The sequence below is a fragment of the Sphaerodactylus townsendi genome, linkage group LG03 (genome assembly GCF_021028975.2).
Source record: "Sphaerodactylus townsendi isolate TG3544 linkage group LG03, MPM_Stown_v2.3, whole genome shotgun sequence".
Lineage (NCBI taxonomy): Eukaryota > Metazoa > Chordata > Lepidosauria > Squamata > Sphaerodactylidae > Sphaerodactylus > Sphaerodactylus townsendi.
The window spans coordinates 52,724,393-52,750,704 of record NC_059427.1 but is presented as its reverse complement, the minus strand read 5'-3'; the positions used below and the strand labels follow the sequence as shown (position 1 = coordinate 52,750,704).

Genomic DNA, 26,312 nt, shown 5'->3' with positions numbered 1-26,312 from the left:
GTGGACATGTCCAGATGCCGGGGCCCTCCCTCCCTCTCCTTCCCTTGCATGCCACCCATCCCTCTCCCTTTGCTAGGGTGGGTGGACCATGTCCAGATGCTGGACCCCCTCCCTTCCTTGCATGCTACTCTTCCCTCCCCTCCCTCCCCTTCCCTTGCACGCCACCCCTCCCCTAGGGTGGGTGGACATGTCCAGATGCCAGCTCCCCCCCTTCCCTTGCATGCTACCCCTCCCTCCCCCTCCCTCTCCCTCCAGTAGGGTGGGTGGACCATGTTCAGATGCTGGGCCCCCTCCCTCTCCCTCCCTCTCCTTCACTTGCATGCCACCCTTCCCCTCCCTCCCTCTCCCTCCCCTTCCCTTGCATGTTACCCCTCCCCTAGGGTGGGTGGGCATGAACAGGTGCCGGGCCTGCTCCCTCTCCTTCCCTTGCATGCCACCCCTCCCTCCCCTCCCTCTCCCTCCCCTAGTGTGGGTGGGCCATGTCCAGATGCCCAGATGTCTAGGGTGGGTGAGCCATGTCCAGAATGGTGTTTTTACTGTTCTGGGGACCTTAATTGAAACCACTGATTTCCTTATCCAACTTCTTGTTAGAATTTTCTTTTCTCCAAGTGAATTGGAAGGTAGCATATGTAATGCCAGTTTTACAGAGCAACCTAGAGGAGACCTAGGAAATCACAGGCCAGTTAGCCTATTGTCTGTTCTGGCTACATTGATGGAAACTTCTATTAAAGATCAAATTATTAGCACTCACAGGAATGAGCTCTGTGAAGGAGCTATCATGATGGCTTCTGTAGAGAGAAGCCCTGTCTCACCAACCTTTTGGAGTTCTTTGAGAAGGGTAATGAGCATGTGAACAAGGTTGATCTGGAAGACATTATACACTTGTACTGCAAAATGTTTTTATCAAAGTCCTTACCTTACCTGAGTAAATTCAGCAGTAGTCAGAACAGGAAGGGTATTCTCATTGATTAGAAATTGATTAAATTGCCAGAAGTACAGAGTAAATAGCCTGATCTGAATAGCCTAGGCTTGCCTGATCTCATCAGATCTCAGAAGCTAAGCAGGGTCAACCCGGGCAAGAATTTGGATGGAAGACTTCCAAGCAATACTAGGGGTGTGGCATGGAGGCAGGCAATGGCAAACCACCTCTGAATGTCTCTTGTCTTGAAAACCCAATGGGGTCACCGTAAGGCAAATATGACAGCAAAAGAAAAGCCAGAATAAATGACTGATGTTTGCAATAAAGGGAAGTAAGCAGAGTGAATTGGTATTGAGACTAGTGCTATTCAGTCTGTCTGTGGTCTGGAACGGGTGAGTGAGCAGCACTAAGATTGCAGTGGCTGAGATTGCAGATGACACCAAATTATTCAGAGTGGGAAGAACTAAAGGAGATTTTGAAGAGCTCCACAGTCTAAAAGCTGGATTAGTAGGTGACAGCTTGTCAAATGAAATAAAATATTAGTAAGCGTAAACAGATGCACATTTGGAGTGAAAAATCCAAGCTTTAAATATATGCTGATGATGTCTGAACTGGTATTGACTGACCAGGAAAGAGGGATTATTCATGAAATAATGTCTTTAGTACATTTGGAACATCTTATTGTTCTATGTTTGTTTTGAATCCACAGTGAGTTTGGCAGGAGTTCAACATCTGTCTGCCCAGAACATTTCCTCTCAGAGCATGCTGCTGTCTTGGCAGGGTGTGAGTGGAGCTACTGCGTATCGTGTTACTTGGGGACTTCTCTCAGGTATGTCTGCTAGGCTGCTATATTTTCTTCCCAAGCTCCATCATAGAAGAAGAAAAGTTTGGATTTGTACCCGGCTTTTCTCAATTGTAAGGAATGTCAAAGTGACTTACAAACTCCTTCCCTTCCTCCCCCCACAACAGACACCTTGTGAGGCAGGTGGAGTTCTGAGGAAACTGTGACTGGCCCAAGGTCACTCAGCAGGCTTCATAAGGAGGAGCAGGGAAAACAAATCCAGCTCACCAGATTAGAGTCCACCACTCTTAATCACTACACCACATTGGGTTCTAGACCAGGGTATGATCAGTTGATATGATCAGCTGCTATTGCCATACAGATGTTCTACTCGAGTGTCCATTGAGATCATATTAATTATCACGATAATTGATTAACATTCTATGTTACATTTACTGCCCAGACAATATATACTGAGTAGTTTGCGGGTGATTTATGAGACATTATTTCTTTAGCCATCACACAGTCAGTGAAAAGAGTGAGCCGTTTATTTAATGAATATCTACATTTGGACATTTTTATTGACATCCATGAGAAGACAAGAAGTGTGGGAGCCTAGTTTGCTGATCCATAGCAGCCCAGAATAAGTCTCCATAGTTGTTGCCATGCTAGCTTAAACTGTTGTACAGAAGAAACCAGGGGGCTGACAAAAACAAGTTGATATTCCACATACAAGAGGAGAGGCACCAATGCCTGTGTAAAAATAATTGTTAGCATTTATATCAACCTTTAAAATCCCAAACTTACATGCCAAAAACCTATACAATATGAAATACATTAGTATTTGTTTGTTTACATAATTTATAGTTCACCTCTCTGACTGAGACAAGGTAGATTAAGAAGCTATGGTAGTGGAAGAGTTCCCCTAGAGGGGCAGTGCTGCTATTGCAGAAAAAGCCTCAATCTCATTGTTGCGATCACATCCTATGTCTGTGCTGTTGTCCATCAAGTTATCGAGACAAGGGCATTGAGGTTGTAATCCTAAGAACACTCTCCTGGGAGTATGCTCCATGGACCTACTTCCAAGTAGACCTGCTTAGAATTGTTCCCCGAGTCTGTATCTGTTTGGCTTAAAAGGACACTGATTTGTTCAACCTGTTCAGTTTATGAACATTACTAAAATAGCTCAAGTAACCAGACATTACTGTTTGGTAAATCACTGATCATGTGCACACACACTTGCAGCACTTTACACTGCAGTTCCAGTAATTTTTTTTAAAAAATAATGGTCAGTAATCATACTAGTCTCCATATTTCATATTGGTCTAATGTTATATCTGTTATGCAAGCTGTAATTTGACATTGACTTGCTGAGGCAGTTAGAGGCAGGGTTAGATGGGCACTGGTCAGTTTCAGGTAGGCAGTTACAGATGTTCCATCTGCTGTGTACTATTCTGACCATTGTGCAGAGAAACTCCTATTTATTTATTTATTTATTGTTTACATTTTTATACCGCCCCATCCCCTAGGGGCTCTGGGCGGTGTACAACAACTTAAAACACAATAAATAAGTTATTAAAATCTTTAAAACAGCGGTAACATTATACTGATAATAATAATAATAGGAATAATAGGAGGCGTCCGACCAACCCCATTTTTCATTAAATTTTCCCAGGGAAAAATTGGGGAGGAGGGAGGGTGGCGAGCCACAGTAGATGGTAGCCTAGATGGCGAACTGGCTGGGGCACCATTTCAGCGGCTGGTCCCTCCGAAGGCCCGGCGGAACAACTCCGTTTTACAGGCCCTGCGGAACTCATTGATGTCCCGCAGGGCCCGAACCGCCGGAGGGAGGGTGTTCCACCAGGCCGGGGCCAGGGCTGTAAAGGCCCTGGCCCGCGTGGAGGCCAGCCGCATCATTGAGGGGCCAGGGACCACTAACAGATTTGCCTCCGTTGAGCGAAGGGGTCGTGCAGGGACATACGGGGTGATGCGGTCTCGAAGATACGAGGGCCCCAGGCCGCGTAAGGCCTTAAAGGTCAGTACCAGCACCTTGAAAATGATCCGGAACTCCACCGGGAGCCAGTGCAGCTGGCGTAATACAGGTTGAATATGATCATAGGTGGAACTGCCTGTAAGCAACCGCGCCGCTGCGTGCTGGACCAGCTTCAGTCTCCGGATCAGACGCAAGGGAAGACCCGCGTAGAGCGAGTTACAATAGTCTAATCTGGAGGTGACCGTTGCATGGATCACAGTGGCCAGGTCCGCTTGGGAGAGGAAGGGAGCCAGCCTCCGGGCCTGGCGAAGATGGAAAAAGGCAGCCCGGGTTGTATGGGCCACCTGGGTCTCCATTGAGAGAGACAAATCCAGGTGGACCCCCAGGCTGCGCACGGAGGGGGTCGGCGCCAATGTGACCCCCTCCCACACCGGTGGCTGGAAAATCCTGTCCTCCCCCCGCGGCCAAGCCAGAGGATCTCCGTCTTCTATGTATTCAGTTTTAACCTGCTCTGCCGCAACCAACCAGCAACCGCCTCCAAACAGTGCTGGAGAGCCGCAGGGGCGGCGGCTGCTCCCCCCTCCATCAACAGAATGAGCTGCGTGTCATCAGCATACTGGTGACAAGTCAGCCCAAAACTCCGTACCAGTCGAGCAAGGGGTCGCATATATCCTTCCCCCTCCCTGGGCTTAATTTAGCCTCATACTTTTAATTTTATAAAATGTTTTTTCTTTTAAAATAGGCAGAAAAAAGAACAAGAAAAAACTGGATTTTAAGAAAAGCTTAAAATCCAGCAACTAGATAAGGTTTTTAAAAAGAGATACCTAAAGTAGAGTAAAAAATATAACAGCAGTAGTGCATCTGCTTTATATGAACAGTTTCTAACTATCCAGTTCTCTCATTCAAAAACAATTTCCAAATATCCAAAATAAGTTCCTACATAATTGTCTATATGCCAAATACCCAAAGAGTTCAAAGGTTCTCAATCCACTGATTTACCAGAGGAGGGCTTTTATCTTTCCAGTGTTCTAATACTAGTCTTTGAGCTGTAGTAAAGGCATGAGAGAGCCCCTGTGGTGTAGTGGTTAAAACTAGGGGTCGGTATAATAAATGTGTAAATTTCTGATTTGGGTTTAATTGACCTGAATTTTTTGGTAAACCTGGATATCACTGAACCTTCATACTGGGAATATCTGGATTCCCACCAAAAATCGGGCCAATTTGACCAAATCATGCTGAATATTTTTCAGGGATCTGCTGTGTTAGCTTCCTTTACTTTACCACCATTCTTTTCAGGAAAAACCCCTGAAAAATGCCAATAAATATTTTTGGGTTTTTTCTTTCGGCCTTGCCAAATTGCCCACTCCTGGTTAAGAGTTGGTTTGACCCCCCTCTCCTCCAGATGGAGCCTGCTGGGTGATCTTGGGTCAGTCACAGTTCTCTCAGAATGCTCTCTTCTCACACAAATACAGGCAATGACAAACCATATCTGAACCTCTCTTCCCTTGAAAACACTATAGGATCATCATAGCTGGGACTTGATGGCACCTTCCCCCACACTATAAAGGCATGGAGGATCTGTATTTGTTGACCATTGGTTAGCTTCCAAGAGACAGGCAGATGGTTTATTTTATAGTGTTTTTTATTTTTATTGGTTTCATTTAGCAAATTGTTTGTCTCTGCTTTGTATGTCAAAAGGAGTACCCAGGCCAACATACAATGAAAAACATAAACTACAGATGGAAAACAATAAGTAAATAAATCTGTAAACACATGATTAAAAACAGCAGATGTCTAAGAATTCCAAATGTTTGTATTTTGTTGTCTGAGCCAAATACATGTAGCCTGCAGGCCTATTTTAATGCACATGAGGTCACTTAGCAAACTGTGTATATTCAATGGCACTGATGTAAGCTTTTTATTGCTGCTGTTTTATATTTTGTCAGGTCAGGATGTTCGGAGCATTGATGTGGACTCAAGCAAGAATTCCTACTTGCTGACTGGACTGCAACCTGAAACGGAGTACCTGGTAACTGTTGCTCCAATTTATGGACAGCTGGAAGGGCCCAAAGCCTCCATCAGGAAGAGAACTGGTGTGTGCTCAAATGATGATGATGATGATGATTCGTCTAGCAAATGAGGCCTATGATTAAAATACTGGTCTGCAGGGCGTTCCGTTTGTCAGGTTTTTGTAAATTAATCACTCATTTAAACACTGGAATATCATAATGAGAGGGAAGAGGAAAATTTCCCTTGAGACCTGAACCAGGTATGACATTTGAAACATGTTCTCAATGGGGGTGGACAGCTACACACTCTCCGCTGGTCCCCATGGAAAGCTCCCTATAAAAATGCTGCTTGTCTCCAATCCTGATGATTGGGATTGTGCCCAGATCGCATGTGTAGCTTCCCCTCAGGACAAATGATACACTTTGGGGGGACAGGACAATGCCATAGGGAGCATGCCCCTATTGTGTTGTGGTCTCAACCAGAATCTGGGCCATATGGCACTTTTAATGGAAGTTTCCATGGACACCAGCAGATGGTAGGTGGCTGCCTGTCCCTGTGGAGAGCTTGTGACAAATATAAGAACTATTTCAGCACTGAAATGTAGGAAGCAAAGTTGGTGTGTGCATTTGCAACGTAGCTCTACACAGATTTCAAGAGAGCTGGAAGTGAGCTAGGACTCTCAAACGTTGTAGTTTTTGTGGCACCATTTAAAAACCTTGATATAGTATGACTTCCACATTCAAAATCCTTCAACATAGAATTGTTTCAGTAATGTTTATTTCTTCTGTAATGTCTCTCAGTTCATAAACAGACTGAAGAGCATTTATCCATTTAAACCCGCAGTCGACTGCCTCTTGCCTTCCAATTCCTGGGTTTTTTTCTGAGTTGCCCTGATCATCAATAAGAACAGGTGAACATTTTCATTCAGTGTGTCTGTTCAGTGCTTGTTTCTTACATCTGAGGGTGAAGTTGAAGGAGATTTACTAAGGCAGGACATTCACAGGAAATATTAGCAGTGGGATCCAGATCTCAGTGACATTTCAGATGACTAGTGTAGTGTAATTCTTACTAACATCCGTATACTGAAGTCAAAATGATAATGTTTCTGTAAAAACAAAGTTTTTAAAAAGGACATCACAGAGAAAGAAGTCCCCAGTTCCCCTCCTTCTGAAGTCTTCTGAGAGCCCCCAAGTTTTGTCCCTGGTGGTCAGGAGATTCCAAGTAAAAGCATAGGGAGCAAAGTGGGGCTGTGCATTGGAAACGGGAAACTGAGGAAAATCACTACTTCTCCTTCCTCAAACAGAAAGGTGGTTCCATTTGAGGAACTGAAATGTTGGATACATTCCAGTATGTTTTTCGGTTATGGTATGTCTGAGGTGGACACCAATCTGAGTATGGGAATTTTCCCCTCAGTGTTGTCTAGTTGGTTTGGAGATGGCATTTTTATCCCTATATTTCCTTAGTTTCCTTCTAGCAAAGGAAAAGGAATGTTACCAGTAGTAGGGATTCACAGTTTATATTGGCCATAGTGGAACCTGACTGAAACAAAGGAGACATCTCGCTCTATTGTGGCTGCTGACTCTCAGGGAAGGTCCAGACTCCACTGCTCAGCTGTTCTCTGGGCATTATCTCCCACAGGAAATGTTTTCTGTTGCATCTCAGGAACTTTTGTTTCAGTCAGTTGAGATGTAATCCAATCATGTGGTCTGTTTAGTTGGCATGAAATGAATATCTACTGAACAGGCTAGCATCATATTTGTTTCAAAAATGCATGCATTCAAAATGCTACTGATACTAACCGATCAGCATCCATGCACTATGTGGATGAACAATGAAGAGCTGGAATTTTTCTAAACTTATTTATGACTGATTTATATCATTTGGACCGCTTTAACTACCTGTCTCTGCCTGCCTGCATTTTTCCCCTTCCTCACCACCAGAGGATGTTTTGAGGATGGTTTTTTTTTAAGAAAATCAATAATTGCTATTTCATGTTGATGTTCTAGTAATCTTTTGAAACAGTTGCGTGATCATGCCAGCGCATTCTTTCCCCAGTCTCCTGGGAAGGGGCTATGGGACCAACAACCTGCTCTGCTGCCCTGTATGCTGGATTGCAGGTCATATAGTCAGTGGTGGGATTCAAATAATCCCACCACTGCATATAGTGCACAGTCATGCAGTAGGGGAAAGATTGCTCTTTGTTTCATGATGTTTGATCTTATCTCTGTAAATACATTATCCTATTGTTACTTTTGGATTTGAGTATGAACCAATACGTCTACGTTCAAAATTTTATACTAAAGTTTGACCTTGCTTTTTAAGGCCTTGAAAAAAGAGGGAATTGCTCTCTGTGAAGGCCCTCACTCCTTCATTGTAAAGTGTGGCTAGACATGCCATAATGAATGTATCTTCAGCTGACAAGCTCATTGTGTTTCACAATCTTATAGTCATAGTCAGGATTTGGGACATATTTAGAATCTGAAATATTGACTTAGTGCTTATGTGTGCTTTTTAGGGGCCATGGGTCTACTGAAACCAGTCTGTCTTTGTGTTATTTAGATATAATCCAGTTTCTGAGGACCATCACTGTAGGTCCAACGTCCATCCAGTTGGCCTGGAAAATCATCCCCAATGCCCGGGGCTATCGGCTGGAGTGGAGAAAGGCAGTAGGTAGGATGTCCAAATTTTACATGGCATGGAGAAACTTGAGAAAAAATATATGTCGATAGACCAGGAAAATTGTTGAGGAAGGATATTTGAGCTGTACTTTCCTTCCCAAATAGTTTCAGATTTTTCTGAGATATGGTTTCCTAGGGTCCTCTTCTTCAGAGGGAAAACTTAGAGGAAAGAACATGAGGTTATTTATTAAGACCAGGCAAGGTTGGAAGATCCACTGAAAATGTATTGTCGAAGGCTTTCACGGCCGGAGTCACTTGGGTGCTGTGTGGTTTCCGGGCTGTATGGCCGTGTTCTAGCAGCATTCTCTCCTGACGTTTCGCCTGCATCTGTGGCTGGCATCCTCTGAAGATCCTCTGAAGATGCCAGCCACAGATGCAGGCGAAACGTCAGGAGAGAATGCTGCTAGAACACGGCCATACAGCCTGGAAACCACACAGCGCCCAAATCCACTGAAGACTTTGGGGCTAGATATGAATCATCTTTATGATTTCCATCTTCTACTAATCCCTAGGTGTGGATGCAGCCAAGACTGTGTCCCTGTCTACCCGTGAGAACAGTTATACTCTGACAGGCCTGCAGCCAGGCACAGAATATCACATAACCCTCTACACCTTGTATGATGGCAAAGAGGTAGCGACTCCAGTTACCGTCTCACAGACTGGTGAGTAAGTGTTTACTGCTCAGTAAACTCAAACCTTTCCTTTGTATGGCTTATGTCTGGGGGCGCAGCCATCCAGGAGAGCAAGCCCGGTGCTGGGCGGCCATTGGCCTGAAGCCCATCCCAGCAGGCCATCACTTCACTGCCACTTGCCAGCCAACCCTACTCACCGGATGTGGGGGTGGACCCCGATGGGGCACACTGGCCAAGCGCAGCCCATGGCGCTGGGAGGGCCGCTGGGAGGGCTGAGAAGCCGCACCTCACCCCACCAGCCCCTGCAGGACTGAAGACAGCCAGGGGAAGCCCCGCCACAAGAGCCAGGTGGCGGAAGGCCCCAGCGGAGCCAGAAGCAAAGGGCCCAGCTCTGGCTGGGTGGCCAATGCCTCCCTGAAGAACCAGGGGGCATAGCCTGGGTGAGTGCGGGCGAAAGCTATGGACAGCTGTGCTGGTTGAGGAAGGGGGTGGGTTAAGGAGGCAAGGGGATAAAAGGGAGTGGGAACTGAAGGGGAAGGAGGTCAAGATGACGTGGCTGGAGGAGAGGGTAGAAGAGAAGAACAGAGGGATCAGGAGGAAAGAGGGAGTTACAGAAGGAAGAAATGGAGGAAAGGCCAGCGTGAAGGCAAGAAGCCTTCAGGAATCAGCTGAGCAAGGCCAGGAGTCCCCAGGAGGTGTGGAGTCAGAGCAGGACTAGCTAACTGTGGAAGAGGGGGCAAGGAGGTCACTAGTGTGAGGGATAGCTAGGGGCTCCTGCCATCCTGTGGCTTCAGCACGTAGTGAAATTGGGCCAGTCCCAGACCAATGCGCCTAAGGACGGGATGAACAAACCCAGGAAAGAATAGGAGGGAAGGACCAGGGGCCCTCACAGGCCCTTGGAGAGGTAGAACACCAACAGCTTGTGTTCTGTTGAATAAAATTCAACAAGCTTTACTAATTCTTTGTCGTACTGCAAACATGACAAGGATTTTTCCATAAGCATTGCCACTGATTGCATTCTACAATGCTAACCTGGCACTTCCACCTTTGATGCATGTTTCCTTCCCTCATTGACTTCCCTGACTTCTGGCTATGATTTATCTGTCAGGGGTAGAACCATCAGTGGGCAGCATCTCTGATTTAAGGATCACTGAGACCTTAGGAAACAGAGTCCGCCTGGCTTGGACAGGTGTTCCTGGCGCCACAGGCTATAAGATTGTGCTTCGCAATTCCCAAGGTAAGTGGTGTGGTGGGGGGGGGGGAGGAGCTGAGTGAGGATGGCTTTATGGTATGTGTATGTGGGGTGGGGTGGGGTCTCAAACTTGATTACGGCTAATAGCTAGTAGGGGCAGAGGGTTCTCAAATAGTAACTATAGAGGGGAGTGTTAAGTTGTAAGGAAATACAACCTGTTGACACTAAAGTACAGTTCCTAATCCATATGTACTTGCTTCTGAATTTTATTCTGTAAACATGAATCTCAGGTGATAGCTGAGATTGTGAACTAGAAGACAGATAATGAACTTCCTGGGTAACAACATAAACGTGTCATATCCATAGAACCAGTCATGTGACTCCATTGCTATTGTGGTCTCTCCTGCAGATGGCACAGAGAGGAGTCAACATATTTTAGGTTCCCAGACCACTGTGGAACTGAATGATCTGAAAGAGGATATTATCTATGTCGTGCGTGTATCAGCTCTTATTGGCAGCCGTGAGGGTAGTGCCGTTCCTTTGAACATCCGACTTCGTAAGTGTTAACAGTGAGGGTGAGAAAGTTATTCCTTGGTAATTTGAGCCTACTGATCTGTGTTTGTCTTTATGTGAACGGCTAGGGGAGCTCCTAACTGTCTTGTGAACTCCTGTAGTTTGACTTGTGGAAACTTAAGCTATGGAATGGGTGGGTTGGGAAGGTGCTTCTGGTTGAGCCATGTCCTGAGACAAAATTATGAAGACAGTGGAAGCTAAATAATTTGTACTGGGATATTGCCCATTCCCTCTTAGTTCTTCTCCCCACAGCCTTGGGCTGGGCTACTGTGCCGGGTAGAAATAGCCTTCCAACTTGCTGTCTCATATGTCAGCTCTAACCATTGCCAGATGGAGCTAACATAGAACTAGCAGCCCGAACAGAGACTCCCAAGGTAATTTGGATGCTTTAGATTAGAATGCTATGACTTTTAAATTTTAAAAAAGCCTGCCCTAGAATAAAACCAACAAGGGCATGTATAGGGTTGAGAAAGACAGGGTATGTGTTTACATCTTCTCTTCATATTCCTTTCTTGATTCCGTATATGTGTGAACTTTCTTTTTGAACAAATTCTTTTCTATTTTAATCATTGGTAACTGCTTTCCATACCACACAAACATCCACTGTTTGAACTCATTATCTAAAATAGATGCAAGGGAGATGCAGTGGTATAGTGACGAAATGTAGCAGGAGGTCAGAGCCCTGGGCAACACTTAATGGATTCAGGTGTGGGAGGCATTTCAGGCCTGTCCCCATCACAACTGTTCCCTGCCCCTGAACTCCCCGTGGAATCTGGGGCAAAGATACAGTTGAACGCTGGCTAGCAGGGCTCACTCAACCCCTGGATTTTATGTGGGGTTTGGGAGCCGCATGGGCCATTTGATGCAGGCCTCAGCTTACACCGGTCCAGTTTTAAACTGCAGGTTTTGAGCCGGCAGAATAAAGTACGACCCAAGCTTCACCAAGGCCAGGATCAAACTGAGCAGCTGGGCTGACTGGCTCCAGCTTCATAGTGTTGGCTCCACCCCTCAAGCTCTATCTGACACCAGTTTAAAGCTGGACCCAAGCCATTGTCAAACAGGCCTTCTTCGCTCCCGACCTCCATGTTGAATTTGGGAGTGAAGCAAGCCCCACTGGCCCATGTTCAACTGTGCTCCTGCCCTGAACTCCACAGGGAGTTCAGGGCCGAGGAGCAGTTGTGAGAGAGTGGCACCCAGGATGAGCTTTTTGGGCTTGCCCCAGGCATTGTTTCACACAGCTGCACCCCCGGGGAGACAGTTGGTTGCTAGACTGCTGTTTCCCTGGGAGTGCACAACTACTGTAAATGGTAACATGGAAGGTAGCCCCTTCTTGAAGTGTACTGAAGGAGAAGTGTGAGAAAATCCCAATGAGAGTTGGGGAGACTTGGGAGATCAGGGTATCGCTAAGTGAAAACTCAAGAAGATGTCCACTAAGTGCCTAGATGCCTTGAAAGGCCACATGGGAACAGGGCTTGCAGGTTAATGGGTCTGTTTTGCGACACTCCCAGGTAAACAGGATGAATAAGGAGAAATGCCAGAGGTTTAAGACGTGTTCAGATGAGTCTGTTTTGTGTATTTGCTTTCTGTAATTAGTTGCAATTACACGTATGCAATGCATCTTCAAAAGCTATTGGATTTCTTTTTTTCTAGGGCATTTCTTTTTGTTTTGGAAGAATTTTCTTCAGAAATGAATCATACAGGCTAAAACTATTTTTCTTTTCTAACTGCTTGTGGGTTTTTCTTACACTTACTATCATGTACATTTCTTGAGTGCTTTTATGTTACATTATCTGGCTCTACCAGTAAGAAGATCTTTTGTCTTCCTGTGGCAGGTCCAACACTTGTAAGCAGCGTATCAAACCTGCGTATGGTGCCAGCTGGATTGGGTCGCATCCGACTTGTGTGGACCCCTATCCCCAGGGCTACAGCTTATAAGCTAGTGATTGTCAACACTCATGGTAAGGACTGTAAGGAATAGTCTTTAAACAAAGGTTAAATCTACTCAGAGCTTTTGTGCTCTTGTATTTATGAAAATAAAATGTGTTCTGGGGAAAAATAGACTTTGAATGGTCTGGGATGTTCTAGTCTTTTGAAAGCTGAACTGGGATTGGGTGAATGGTTGGAATACTGCAGAATTTGTATGAGTGTGTCTATGTATAAAAGACTGAACTAGGCCTGAGAAAGAATGCTTTTCCTGAAAGAGTGAGGAGGGGCAGGGATATTGGCCCTTTCCCCACTTACCTTTGTCGGAGGGTTGCTGCGCGCAATTCCCAGCGCGTGCAATTCCTGGTGCGCGCCCCGGCTTCCCCACAAGGTCATCAAAAGGCGCCATTTGAAAAGGCACCAGGAATTAGCGCCCTGAGGGGGCGCGAGAGAGGCAGCGTCAGGGCGGCTGTGTTCTCGCCGCCCCTGAAGTGGGGAGTGCAGCTGGACCCTGCGCTACTTTAGGAGAGTAGCGCGGGGCTTAAGGTAAGTGGGGAAAGGGCCATTGTGTTCAATGTGAGGGAGGCTGATTAAGTTAGGCTCACTCTGTGCAAAGACTGATTCTGTTTCTTTTGTATACTGTTTCAGATGGCACTGAGGAGACTAAACAAATACCTGGTGATCGAGGTTTCATTGAACTGCAGGATCTGAAGGATGGAGTCAGATACTTGGTGCGAATGACAACACTGATAGGCAGCCAGGAGAGTAGTCCTGCCACCATTACTTTTCACATGGGTATGTTCTGTCGCAGGCCCTGGGCTGTATATCTTTTCTTTATGGTTCTGGGCTGGGTTGGCTGTGGTGAATGCCTGGCACTATGCCTTGTCTCTCTCAGGGAGGATTTGACATTTTTGCAGCAGTACAGTGCAGTACTTCTCATGTTTGTCTTTAAATTATGTGTCTCAGCATCCCTATTAAAGACTCTGATTATCATGAGAATGCTGGGCAACCTCTGGTGTTCTTTCCTTCTTCCATATGTGGAGAGTTCAAGGATGTGAGAGGCAGATAAGCTCATAGAATCGTAGAGTTGGGTGAGACCACAAGGACCATCCAGTCGAACCTCCTGCCATGCAGGAATACATAATCAAAGCACTCCTGACAGATGGCCATCCAGCCTGTTTAAAAACCTCCCATGAAGCAGACTGCACCACCCTCCAAGGCAGCATATTCCACTGTCAAACAGCCTTTACTATCAGGAAGTTCTTTTTAATGTTTAGGTGGAATCTCTTTTCTCATAGTTTGAATCCATTATCCTGTGTCCTAGTCTCTGGAGCAGCAGAAAACAAGCTTGCTTCCTCTTCAACATGGCATTCCTTCAAATATTTAAACATGGCTATCATGTCACCCCTTAACCTTAACTTCACCGGACTAAACATATCTAGCTCCCTAAGCCACTCTTCATAGGACATGGAATCCAGACCTTTTGGTTGCTCTCCTCTGGACCCATTCCAGGTTGTCAATATCCTTCTTGAATTGTGGTGCCCAGAACTGGACACAGTATTCCAAGTGAGGTCTGCCCAACGCAGAATAGAGTGTTGCTATTTCTTCTCTTGATCTAGATACTGTACTCTTATTGATGCAGCCCAGAATCACATTGACTTTCTTAGCTGCCACATCATAATGTTGACTCATGTTCAGCTTGAGGTCTACTAAGGCTCCCAAATCCGTTTCACATGTACTGTTGTCAAGCCAGGTACTGCCCATCTTTTATCTGTGCATTTCATTTTTTTTCTGCCTACGTGTAATATGTTACATTTCTCCCTCTTGAAATGTTTTTGCCCAGCTCTCTTATCTGTCAAACTCATTTTGAATTCTGACCCTGTCCTCTGGGTATTAGATACTCTTCCTAATTTGGTGTCATCTGCAAGTTTGATTAGCATGTGCTCTATTCCATTATCCAAGTCATTGATAAAAATATTGAATATCGCTGGGCCCAGGACAGAACCCTGTGGCACCCCACTAGTCACTTCTCTTCAGGGTGAAGAGGAGTCATTGGTGAGCATCTTTGCATTTGGTTTGTCAACCAATTACAAATCCGCCAACTGTAGCCCACATTTTCCTAACTTTTTTGCAAGAATATAATGGGGGGCCTTGTCAAAATCAAGGTATGCTACATTCACAGTGTTCCCTTCCTCTAACAAGCTTGTCACTCTATCAAGAAAAGAGACAAGATTAGCCCAGCATGACTTGTTTTTGAGAAACCCATGTTGACTTTTAGTGATCAAGACGTCCCTTTCTAAGTGTTTACAGACTGGCTGCTTCTGCTATAAGAAAAAAAGTTCTCATATTAAAATGGCCGTCACGGATAAAAACCACTTGTATCTCTGGAATCCCTTGTGCTGTCCCAGCAGTTTTATCTGCATTCTGCTCAGTGGTTCCTGAGGATTCCCCACCACTAATCATTTTTTAAAATTTGGAACGCCCCCCCCCCCCCCCCAATTTTTCCAAAATGTCTGTCACTGGTGAAAACCTCTGTATCTCTGGAATCCCTTGAGTTATCACAGTGGTTATCACAGTGGTTTTAACTGCATTCTGCTTGGGGTCACCTAGGGATTTTTCTCTACCTATTGGTTTTTCAAAACTCAAACCTTCCAATTTCATCATTTTTTCCCTGGTCCCATAAGATGTCTACCACTTCCAGGATGTGGCTTTCTGTTGGACAAGGTGTAGTTATGCTTACATAGTTAGATTTGAATCCAGTAGCACCTTAGAAATCAACAAGATCAACCAGTTCTACTGTATACCAGCATGGCTACCCTCTGATATTGTACTTACATGGAATCAGAACATCTTCTTCAAATCCCCGCTTTTGTAGTGATTGGAGGGAACTGGAAATGCTGTGCAAAGAAGTGCCAACTGGGACAAGCTTGTTTGGCAGGAACATCAGTAAACTATTTTGTTTGTGTTAAGTTCTAACTACACATCCCTGATGAAAACTTGAAAGCATTATTATTGCACAGTCGTAGTGGTATAGGTGTTGTGGGTTTTCTGGGCTGTGTGGCCAAGGTCTATTAATTTTTGCTGTTAACATTTTGCCGGCATCTATGGCTGGCATCTTCAGAGGCGTGTCACAGTAAGATATGTTTCACTCCAGGGCATAGTGGTATCTTTGCATTTGTATGAGTTCTTTACCAATTGTTTCTTCTCTGATCTTGCAGAAAGCCCATCTGTAGGCAGCATCACCAACCTAAAGGCAACTGCAACTGGGCCCAGCCAGCTGCAGATCACATGGAATGGAGTTCCTGGTGCTACTGGCTATAAGGTGACCTGGCGACTGAGGGATGGTAAGTGTTTTGTGTCCTGTTAGGAGTTTGTGTATATGTGTGCATGTTCTGACAGGATATTTATTTCCTGTACACTTATTTCCTGCCCATCACCAAAGTCCCTTGGTAGGGTACAGTCATAAAACACCATTAAAAATATAATTATAAAACCATCTTAAAAACTCCCTTATAAACCATCCCCAACCCTAACCCACTCTCCTTAAAATAAGAACATAAGAACATAAGAACAAGCCAGCTGGATCAGACCAAAGTCTATCTAGTCCAGCTCTCTGCTACTTGCAGTGGCCCACCAGGTGCCTTTGGGAGCTCACATGTAGGATGTGAACGCAATGGCCTTCTGCGGCTGTTGCTCCCGATCACCTGGTCTGTTAAGGCATTTGCAATCTCAGATCAAGGAGGATCAAGATTGGTAGCCATAAATCGACTTCTCCTCCATAAATCTGTCCAAGCCCCTTTTAAAGCTATCCAGGTTAGTGGCCATCACCACCTCCTGTGGCAGCATATTCCAAACACCAATCACACGTTGCGTGAAGAAGTGTTTCCTTTTATTAGTCCTAATTCTTCCCCCAAGCATTTTCAATGAATGCCCCCTGGTTCTAGTATTGTGAGAAAGAGAGAAAAATTTCTCTCTGTCAACATTTTCTACCCCATGCATAATTTTGTAGACTTCAATCATATCCCCCCTCAGCCGCCTCCTCTCCAAACTAAAGAGTCCCAAACGCTGCAGCCTCTCCTCATAGGGAAGGTGCTCCAGTCCCTCATCCTTGTTGCCCTTCTCTGCACTTTTTCTATCTCCTCAATATCCTTTTTGAGATGCGGCGACCAGAACTGGACACTGTACTCCAATATATACATAGTCATCTACCTTAGTTCAGCTTACTTTATGATGGAATTGTGGGCTGTATTGGTTTTGAAGACTGGACTACTGGTGGATTACATGGATAGTACTAAAACTGGAGAAACGGAAATAATGAGTGGGATGGGGCAGGCCGTAAGTGAACAAGACCTGAGTCATTGTTTCATATGGTGGGTACTGCCAGATTACAATGATTGTTGCTTTGCTTTGCAACAGTCTAGGTTTGCAGCAGGCGAGGTTTGGTAAAAATTAGGCCAGTAAAACTTGAAATAAATTGGGACACCATAAGTCCTGGGTGACCCGGGGCCAAGTACACATTCTGAGCCAAATCTAATTCCCAGGGTTGTTGTGAGGATAAAATGGAACAGAGGAGAATGATGCCTTGGGTCCCCATTGTGGAGAAAGATCAGATATATGAAGTAAATACATAATATAGTGGAAGATTGGGAGTAGAGGTAAGATAGGTTGGTTGGTAGATGCAAAGGGGAGAAGAGGAGCAGGAAAACATAAGGAAATGGGTTTTGTCTGGAGGAGGGAAAGAGGAGAAAATGTGGAGAGAAGAACAGGTGAAAGTTATTTATTTTATTTTTAAAATTCATATTCCACTGCATCCCCGCAGGGCTCAGGGCGGGTCACAACAATCAATACAATCGATTAAAACATTTTAAATAGAGCTATACAAATAATTAAAACAATAGTACAATAACACCAGATAACAATATGTAATACTGAGTTGGGTACCCCTTGCAAGTCCTTGCAGATTCCCCACTAGCTCCACACAACTGGGCTATGATTTTCCTCAGTAGAGGCTGCTTGGGGGAGCAAAGGGAGGGAAAGCTGAAGATGGGGGGCAAATAAAGGTAGGTTGGCTGGGGAATAGAAAGGATAGAAGGAAGCAGGAAAGGGAAGAGGTTACGGGAACTTTCAGGGAAGAGGAAATAGTGGATGAAGGGAAAATGACATCCCCATAAGCCCATGTGGATCCACCTACTTGTTTTACCTTAAGTGGGAAAATCTTAGATGTGGAATCCAGTTTTCATCTAACAAGAGAGACACTACTCTGATCTCAGAATCACCTATGTTCAAGCATTATGCCAGTTGATACAGTATAATCCAGTCTCTTCCAAGACATGCCGGGTATGGCACAATATAGTAAATCTTTGCTTTTAATGTGTAGATGAGATTTTCCTATCCTTATAATCCATTTGCATCCCCTGAGGAAGCTGGGGGATAGTCAAAAGAGTTAATATATCCATTTCTTCCTGCTTGTCACTAGGATGTATTTCAAGAAGTTATGCTTATACAAGGTTAAGTTTTGCTAACTCTAAACTAATTTTAATTATAACTGCAGGATCATTTGAGACAAGGTAGTGTTATTTGATATTTTAATATCAAGAGGTCTAGTTCAATCAATAATCATCACCTAGAAAACTAAGATTTTTAGGAGCTAGCAGAACAATGTTAGTGTTTGAAAGATACAGCATAGTAACCTTTAATTCCAAGAGGAAAATACAGGGACTGTTTACAAATGATTCATAGATTTTTTAAAATAATGTCTTCTGATTATCTGATTCATGGTGCATTGTTTAGTCTACCAGGAATATGATTCATCTGCTCCCTGTGAGGAACCTTTAGACTGGAGGAAAGCTAATGTCTCCAGCTCCTAGGGTGGTGGATATGGCATGCATTCAAGATACACCATTGCACGGCTGCTGATGACTTACCCACTTCTATCCTCATTGCTCTGCCTTGCCTTTTGCTTTGAAGACAACAGCTTTCTCCCTACCACTCCCATCCATATAACACAATAATAATGTTACTTTGATAATCAAAGACTCAGAGGCATGTATTTATGTATATCCTGCATGCAGTAGACTGACTTTGTGGAATACTTGGAAGTATTTCTGGTGTCTGGAGATACAGCCTATGGATTAAATAAATACTTGTGACAGAAATGTCTGTCCAGAGTAGCCTAAGATGAGAGGGTTTTTTAAATGTAATAGCTCCACTTCTGATCAAGACACACACATACCCCTCATTTCTATTTTGACCCGCTTGTGAAATCTTCTGTTTTCTCACCCAGGTCAAGAGATCTCTCGCGTCGTGTCAGCTGATGTAAACTCCTACACTATTGAGGGTTTGAGGGTTGGGTCAGCCTACGTTATTGGGGTCTCAGCCTTGGCTGGGAGTAGAGAAGGAAGTCCAGTCACCACCACAGCTTCAACAGGTGAGGCCACCTCTGGCTACTTGACTTCCTTGAACTCTCTGCCTGCTTTCATTCCATCATGATAATACCATTTACCATGGTCATTTCCATTTGTTCTGTTGCAGCCCCTGACCATGTGGGAACTGTCTCCAATCTCAAGGTCCTTGAGTCCAGGAGCAATGTGGTACGAGTCACGTGGGTTGGTGTACCAGGTGTTACAGCCTACAGAGTGATGTGGAGTCGGCTTGATGGTAAAGTAGCTGCTTACACTTACCCATTTCTGCCTTCTTTAGTTTCTTTAAAGCAGAGGTTTGTTTGCCGTTGTCTTCCTTTGCAGAGTCTTCTTTGGTGAACTCCCATCCAAGAATCAACCCAACTTAGCTTTTGAGATCTGACAGCATCAGGCTATAGCATTTCACTCCACATCTAGTATAAAAATATTATACTGAAATTCTGAATTTGGCTTGGCACAAGGATATATTTTGTTATTATCTTAAAATTTATTCATAAGACCAGAAAGAATTCCTGAATTTGAATAGCAAAGATTATATAAGGATAAAATTAGAGATCTAGATTTTTAATTCTGAAATGTTGACAAATTTTTTCCAGCTATGTTTTATTACACTTCTTGGGGAAACCACAACAAATAGAGAGAGCTGGCTCAACATGTTGACACTGTTGAATGTTACCCAAAAGAATTTTCAGAAGGGTATTATAGGGCAGTGGATCATCTCCTAAAGTTAGCCAGGGTTTTTGCCTATTGTTGATACGATCATGGTTTATACTTCTGTTGATTACAATAACCTGACATTCCTCTGTCAATTTTTTCAAAGTGGGAAGGTAACAATGTCTTCTTTTGAAGGTGGTGCTGCAAACAGCAAATTACTCTCAGGGAGCACCAATTCTTTTGACATCCTCAACCTGGAAGGAGGAGTAAGCTACACTGTGAAAGTTACAGCGCTGATTGGCAACCGTGAGGGAGATCCTGTGTCTATAACTGTTACTACACGTAAGCCCTATTTATTGATCTATTTTGTGATGTTTATGGTCCACCTTTCCTTAAAAGAGTATCAAGCAGTATTTTAGCCTTACAACACCTCTGCAAAGTTGGTCAGGAATGGTGATTTGCCCAAGGCTACCATTTACATTTAAAGGTTCATGGGCATCTGCAGTTCCTAATAGAGATGGGCAAATCCTATATTTATCCCCTCCTCCTCCCCTCACTTACCTTGAGTGACAGTGGCCACCTCTGAATCCTATATGGATCCTGAAGGTGACAGCAGTGGCCAGCACAGGGCTGTACTCCAGGCTTGGTTGGCCAACCCTGGCATGCACCTCTGCTCTGCCTGCTGCCTCCATGTCTCATGTAGAAGCTGGATGTGGTGGCAGTGGCTATCAGGTATGGGAGGAAGAGTGGGGGAGAGGGGATTCCACCCCAATCACTTTTTAAAAAACGGTGTTGTGGCTGAAGCAAGCCTGGATCATGCCCCCTCCCCCAATTGGCGTAATTTGGACTTGCTTTTTGGCGCCCTTTAAACCGTCACCATTTGAGGGGTGGGGGAGGGGAGTGAAAAATACCCAGGAAATACTGATAAGGTATTTTGGCTTTTTTTGTGGTACAGCTTTGTCGAACCCACAGCCCTAGATCCTAACACTATGTTGTGGGTGTGCCATTTGACTTTTTTTTTAAGTTTTGAATTATGTTTTAATGTATGTTTTAAATTTGTTGTTAACCGCTCTGAGCCCTCGGGGGAGGGCGGTATATAAAACTAATAAAGTAAAATAAAAAATAAAATTTCTGTGCTGCTTGACAGCCTAATGATTTCACTTTCTCTTATTGTCCAAGTTGTTCTCTGTAAGAATCGGCCATGTGGACTGGAGGATTCTAGTTTCCTAGAAAAGCTCAAGGTGTTAGTGACTTTTTCTATGCAGGAAGACATTATTTTGTCAAATGGGTCTTGAAACCATATGTGGAATTATTCTAATGTGTTTCCTCAGCAAAGTTTGTGCCTTTCAACCTATCAGAATAATAGTTCCAGTCACAGTTCTCTCTACTGTCCTTTGATGACTCAGCTTTCTGTGTTCTCTTCTTCCACTAATTCTTCCCTATCTTTCTTTTCAGCAACAGTCCCAGCTCAACCAGTTGTAAATCTGCGTGTGACTGACTCATCAGAAAAGCGCATCCAGCTAGCATGGAGCCCTGTACCAGGTAGCACAGGCTATCGATTTACTTGGCGGCCCGTAGGTGGTGAGTATCTCCATGCTTTCTTTCCCTCTTCTCTCACTTCCATCTAAAGCATATGTAATTAACAGTTCTTTTACATGGGACAGGTGGACCAGAGAAAAGCCAGCTGCTGCCAGCTCGCATCAATACCTATGAAATTGAAGACTTGCAGCCAGGAAGGCGTTATGAATTCCACATCACCAGCCTGACAGGCAATCAGGAGAGTGAAGCTGTGGCCGTTGTTGCCAGCACTGGTAATCTGCCACCATCCTCAGCTAACGGCTTGACACTCTAAACAAAACCATCAAAAACAGTAAAAGCCTCCTAAGTATCAGCTGTTCTATGGGAAACTGTCAGAATCTGCACCCCTGAAACCAGGCTCCTGGACCTGTTTGTTTTCCATGGTCTGTTTGAAGTTCAGATTGCTCCAGCACAAAGAAAGGGAGAAAACCTGGACACTTCTTCCTCAGCCAAGCCCTTTTAAAAGACAGCCTGAAGCTGCACAGGTCTAGGAATCCTCTGATTGCTCCCAGAGGGAGGCAGAATTCTATGAGATTTGGAAAGGGGGCATGGAAGATATGTTGGCTAAGGCTCCTTTAAAGCCATCCTCCTGGTTGCCCAAATGACTGGCAGGTGGTCCTGCTGCCTGTTATCGCCTTTAAAAGAGCTGTGCCATGTTGCTGCCACCAGCCCCTGTACTGACACTGAGCTCAGACCCTGCAGAACTATCTGTGAATGCGAGGCAGGTGTCGGAGGTGGAGTATCACCATCAGACCAATGGTACAGCAGGCAGTGTATTCCCACCCCAGAGGGGAAGGCCAAAGGGAGAGCATAATGTACATTAATACCTGAGGGGAATACTATAGGGAGGTGATTTTTTTTTTTTTTTTTTTTTTTTTTTTTTTTACATTATAAGAGATCTCACAGGCAAGTGTGAAATTTACAATGCAGAAATAGGCAATGAGGAAAATAATATCACTTGGTAAATCAATTTTCATTAAGCGTCTGTTAAAGGAGCTAGATGTTTTACCTGTTGGCCCTCACTGGAGATCCAGTAATTTAGCTGTTGAATCTGGCATAACGGCAGTCTTTTAAACAACTCTTCTGCATACTGAGTTCTGCTTGAAGTAAGAGAGCCACCTCCTGGTGAAATCATCAAACTGCATTTCCTTGGGACAAAAAGTCCTACTTGTTATATAAATATGTCTTCATTTATAACCTACTTGCTTGCTAAAGCTCAAGGCAGATTAAAAATATTTTTAAAATATCAGTGAAAGGGAATGGTGAAACCATCCAGAAATGGTGACAACTATAAGAGAACAGCTATTTAATCTTCCCTTAATATGTTGCCAGAAAGGTTTTGTTGAGATAAATGGTTTAGTTCTGCCTGAGCCTTTTCCACAAACATTCTTTAGGGGGGAGGGGGGGGCAGGTGATGGTCCGTGGCCAGGAATGGCGCAGCCCTGCCACCTCAAAAGAGGATTGCAGAGGCTTTGGGAGCAAGAAAACATGTAAGTTCCCCTGATCATGCCAAAAGCCCCCCTATGCAGTCTCTGCCAGCAAAAGGGGGCGTTCTCAGCCTGAAAGACCACAGGAAGCCAAGTAAGGTCTGCTCCACCCCTGATAATGACTCCACTAGATGAGTGCCGATGCTGTGGCAGTGTTGGCACCCAGGTGTTGAGTGACTGCGCAACTCCCTGATGCTAGTGTAAGTACCCCTGGGCCACTGTGGATGCCACTTACACCATGGTGAGTGGCATCTATGCTGGCTCAGGGATCACCCTGCATCCAGATCCCTCCCCCAGCCTCAGGATTGCACAGCTGGTCTTTGATTTCATACTTGGAATCCAAAACATTTGGAGAGGATCCATTTGAGGATGGATGGTGGGGAAAGATCTTGTTTTATACTCTCTGCTCTAGTTTGAAGTGCCTGTCCTGACTCAGTCTGAAATGTTCAATTCTGCAGTTTGCCAGGATATCCACAGCGATATAGCCTTTCTCATACATGCAACTCGAGACAATGCTTACAACGCAGAGGCTGTGCGAACCTTCCTCTCCAATACGATATCTTCACTGGGTCAGCTGGGCCCTAGCTCTACTCAGGTAACAAATGACTTGAGAGTCTTGCAGCTGTGCCTATGCACAGGTTTCGTGGCCTGGTTCAAATGTGTTGTGTGTGTGTCCATATGTGCAAATGCAAGTCTCAATTTTGTATGATTGGTGGCAGTAAGATGCTATAAGCTGCCAGGCCCAGTAAACAACTTTCATGCTAATTTACACATGGTTCTACCTGTAAGAAGGGGCTGAGAGGATGGACTGCTCCAATGGAAGTAACAGTTGGAGTTGACCTTTGAATGATGGGATTTCTACCTGGCAATGTCTGAACACTGATTCTTTCTGGGTATCTACAGTAGGCAGGGTTGGTTTTGTGTGAGTGAGGAAAATGTGTATCTGAAGAACTGGATGATCTCTGTCCACCAGTTCTGAGAAAAAGCCGAAAGTAACCATTTGGGCTTACATTTTATCTGAATCCCAGAGCACAGTTGGCTGCCGACAGTACAACCAGCTCAGGCTGTCATGGATTAAAATATATAAATATAGCATCTTTCCTTCCTTGTGGAGAATACAATTTGTTTGAGTGTGTCTGAAAAGGTATTTTCAGCTGTTTATTTTATTTATTTCCTATCTAGGGTATACTTAATTGGCTGTTTGTTTGGATTACCTTTGTCTTGATTATATAAATATATTTTTAAAACGTTAAGGGCATGTGCATAATATTACTTTCTTCTTCTTGTCACTTCTATGCTGTTTTATTTCAAATGGCCACCTGTATGGTTTCTTGAATGTGTGAACCAGATTTTTGTGACCTTTAGAGGAGTATGATGTGGGCAAATGAAATATTCATGCCCCATTTCATATATACAGTTGCAACATGTTATACATTAGCATAACATATTATGATAGGTTGATGTACAAATCCGTATGAGATAACCCACTCCTGATCTATCTGTATCAGGATAGTATATTTTCTTTAGAACTCCACATCTTAATTGTCTTGTCTCTCAGTTCTTCTATACTGTTTACTTGTACTTTCTCTCTTTTCTTAGGTGAGCCTTGTAATTTACAGCTATCGTAGCCTTCCTGTACTCCTGTTCAATCGTTCTGGTGATCTCGCCACAGTTTTGCAGCAAATACGAACACTGCGCTATGAAGAGCCTAGTGGCAATGCTATTGGTAAGGGGGCATGAAATTAGGGAATGTGAATTCCTCTGATGTAAGGGATGGGAAGAGAGCCAGTGGGTTTTCTGTGATAAAAAAATCAACAGGTGTAGAAAACAAGAGGGAGGGAGAGTCTTGTACCCACTGAAATAATGTGCTTATGTACTGGTCAATCAGTTGCTGAGTTGAGATCTGAAGTAACTGTCCTAACAGTTTCTTGTGTGTGTGTGTATGAGTGTCTATCCATGCTGCTTTCTGTACTTTGCAGGAGTGGCCATAAACTTTGTCAAGAACTACGTTATGAGTCCCAATGCAGGCCGTAGACCAGGTGTGCCAGGAGTACTGGTAATATTGGCAGATGGGCCATCAAGTGATGAAGCTATTCAGCAGGCCCAGGAGATCAAGGCAGCAGGTGAGATACAGGTCCTTGGAATTTTGAGCAGGAAAATCTAATGAGGAGGGTTCTTGCTTTTGCTGTAAGGAGTACAGTTCTCACAGGTGTGGAGTGGGCTGTCCTGAAATGCTGCCTAAAGAAGCCGTGGCTACTTCCTTCAAGGTACTTCTTGACCTCCTTCAAGGTATTTCTGTGCTCATTTTATTGCTGTCTTGCTTGATCAGGCTATTTCTTATTGACTGGTGTGTCACAAATGGGGAGTATACCCCTTAACTTGTGTTGGCTAACAGTGTTTAGGATCTGTGACATCCATGAGGTCCTTTGGAGAAGGTTCACTCCTCTCTTTTCTCTGGCACCCCAAGAACTCAGTTATAAATTGGAGAAGATGCAGGTCTAATTACTTCAGCTTTACCATTTCAACTGACTTGATCTAAAAACACCCTGCTACCATGTATTGTGAGCAGTGAAGAGTTCTTTGTGGTTTATTGAGATATAGAAGATGTGGCATGAAATCCATTAAGTAGAGGCTCCATTAAATCAGAACGCCATAATTTATTTAACCAAGAGGCTGGATTTACTACTTAACATATTCAGAAACATAAAATTACCATTGGAGAAATAACTAGTAAACTGTTTCTATCTTAACCATAAATGGCCTACCTCTTATTTTAGTTAACTTAAATTACGAGAATCCCATAGCAAGGAGCAGTTGCTTCTGGAATTAGAAATCCAGATCCCCCACCCTTAACACAGTGGTTGGCTGCATGCCTTGGCTTTGCTTGCATATGAAAACTTAACTGTGAACTAGCTCAGAAGCACAGTGTGTCTGGGTTAAGAATAAACAGCAGTTACAAAGAAGCAGTAGCTACATGCTTGCTCTGTTAGGATAAATGGGGCAATTATTGCAAGGAGCTACAGAGGATTATATTGAATTTAGGCAGTTTAACTCAGTATATTATTGCTACAGCAAGACTGGGCCAATGAGGCATAGTAGCTACCTGTTTTCTATTTCATGGAAACAGTTATTTAAACTAGATATTAGGAGAATGAATAAGTGGCTTTAACTCAGATACAGTGGGCTTTAACAGGGAAGATCTGCAGATACCGGTAGGAGAGAGGGGTGTTTAATCCTTCCTGTATGCATTGATATTTCCGGGCAAATTCTGCCCTGCCCAGAGCCATTATTAACTTGGTTGGGCTGAGTTCTGATTTTGGAGCTGAGCAATGTGGCCAATTAACAATGCCTAGGAGTTTAGGAAGGGTGCTGTGTGGTTTCCGGGCTGTATGGCGTGTTCTAGCAGCATTCTCTCCTCGACCCGTTCGCATACTGCATCTAGTGGCTGGCATCTTCAAGAGGATCTTCTGAAG

General features: G+C 44.2%; 2 protein-coding genes across 9 annotated transcripts in view; both read left to right on the top strand.

Moving 5' to 3' along the window:
* The window catches only part of GATA2 (GATA binding protein 2), a 627,541-nt gene that overhangs the window by 194,434 nt on the left and 406,795 nt on the right, over positions 1-26,312 (top strand). The gene's annotated exons all lie outside the window — the stretch shown is intronic.
* Positions 1-26,312, top strand: part of COL7A1 (collagen type VII alpha 1 chain) — a 120,506-nt gene that overhangs the window by 18,570 nt on the left and 75,624 nt on the right. For 6 of the 7 annotated variants that reach the window (XR_007243934.1, XR_007243935.1, XR_007243936.1 and 3 more), the window contains 17 exons: positions 1,629-1,748; positions 5,640-5,786; positions 8,263-8,373; positions 8,894-9,043; positions 10,122-10,250; positions 10,615-10,761; positions 12,611-12,736; positions 13,350-13,496; positions 15,920-16,045; positions 18,985-19,128; positions 19,233-19,358; positions 19,970-20,116; positions 21,230-21,355; positions 21,439-21,585; positions 23,298-23,434; positions 24,439-24,565; positions 24,819-24,962. Coding sequence is in view for 4 of the 7 variants with exons in the window: in XM_048489746.1 (XP_048345703.1) it covers positions 1,629-1,748; positions 5,640-5,786; positions 8,263-8,373; positions 8,894-9,043; positions 10,122-10,250; positions 10,615-10,761; positions 12,611-12,736; positions 13,350-13,496; positions 15,920-16,045; positions 18,985-19,128; positions 19,233-19,358; positions 19,970-20,116; positions 21,230-21,355; positions 21,439-21,585; positions 23,298-23,434; positions 24,439-24,565; positions 24,819-24,962 (2,301 nt within the window). In the remaining 3 variants the exon portion in view is untranslated. Of the gene's footprint in view, positions 1-1,628; positions 1,749-5,639; positions 5,787-8,262; positions 8,374-8,893; positions 9,044-10,121; positions 10,251-10,614; positions 10,781-12,610; positions 12,737-13,349; positions 13,497-15,919; positions 16,046-18,984; positions 19,129-19,232; positions 19,359-19,969; positions 20,117-21,229; positions 21,356-21,438; positions 21,586-23,297; positions 23,435-24,438; positions 24,566-24,818; positions 24,963-26,312 lie in introns of those variants that run through there. The other variant, XM_048489750.1, reaches the window with a different exon arrangement.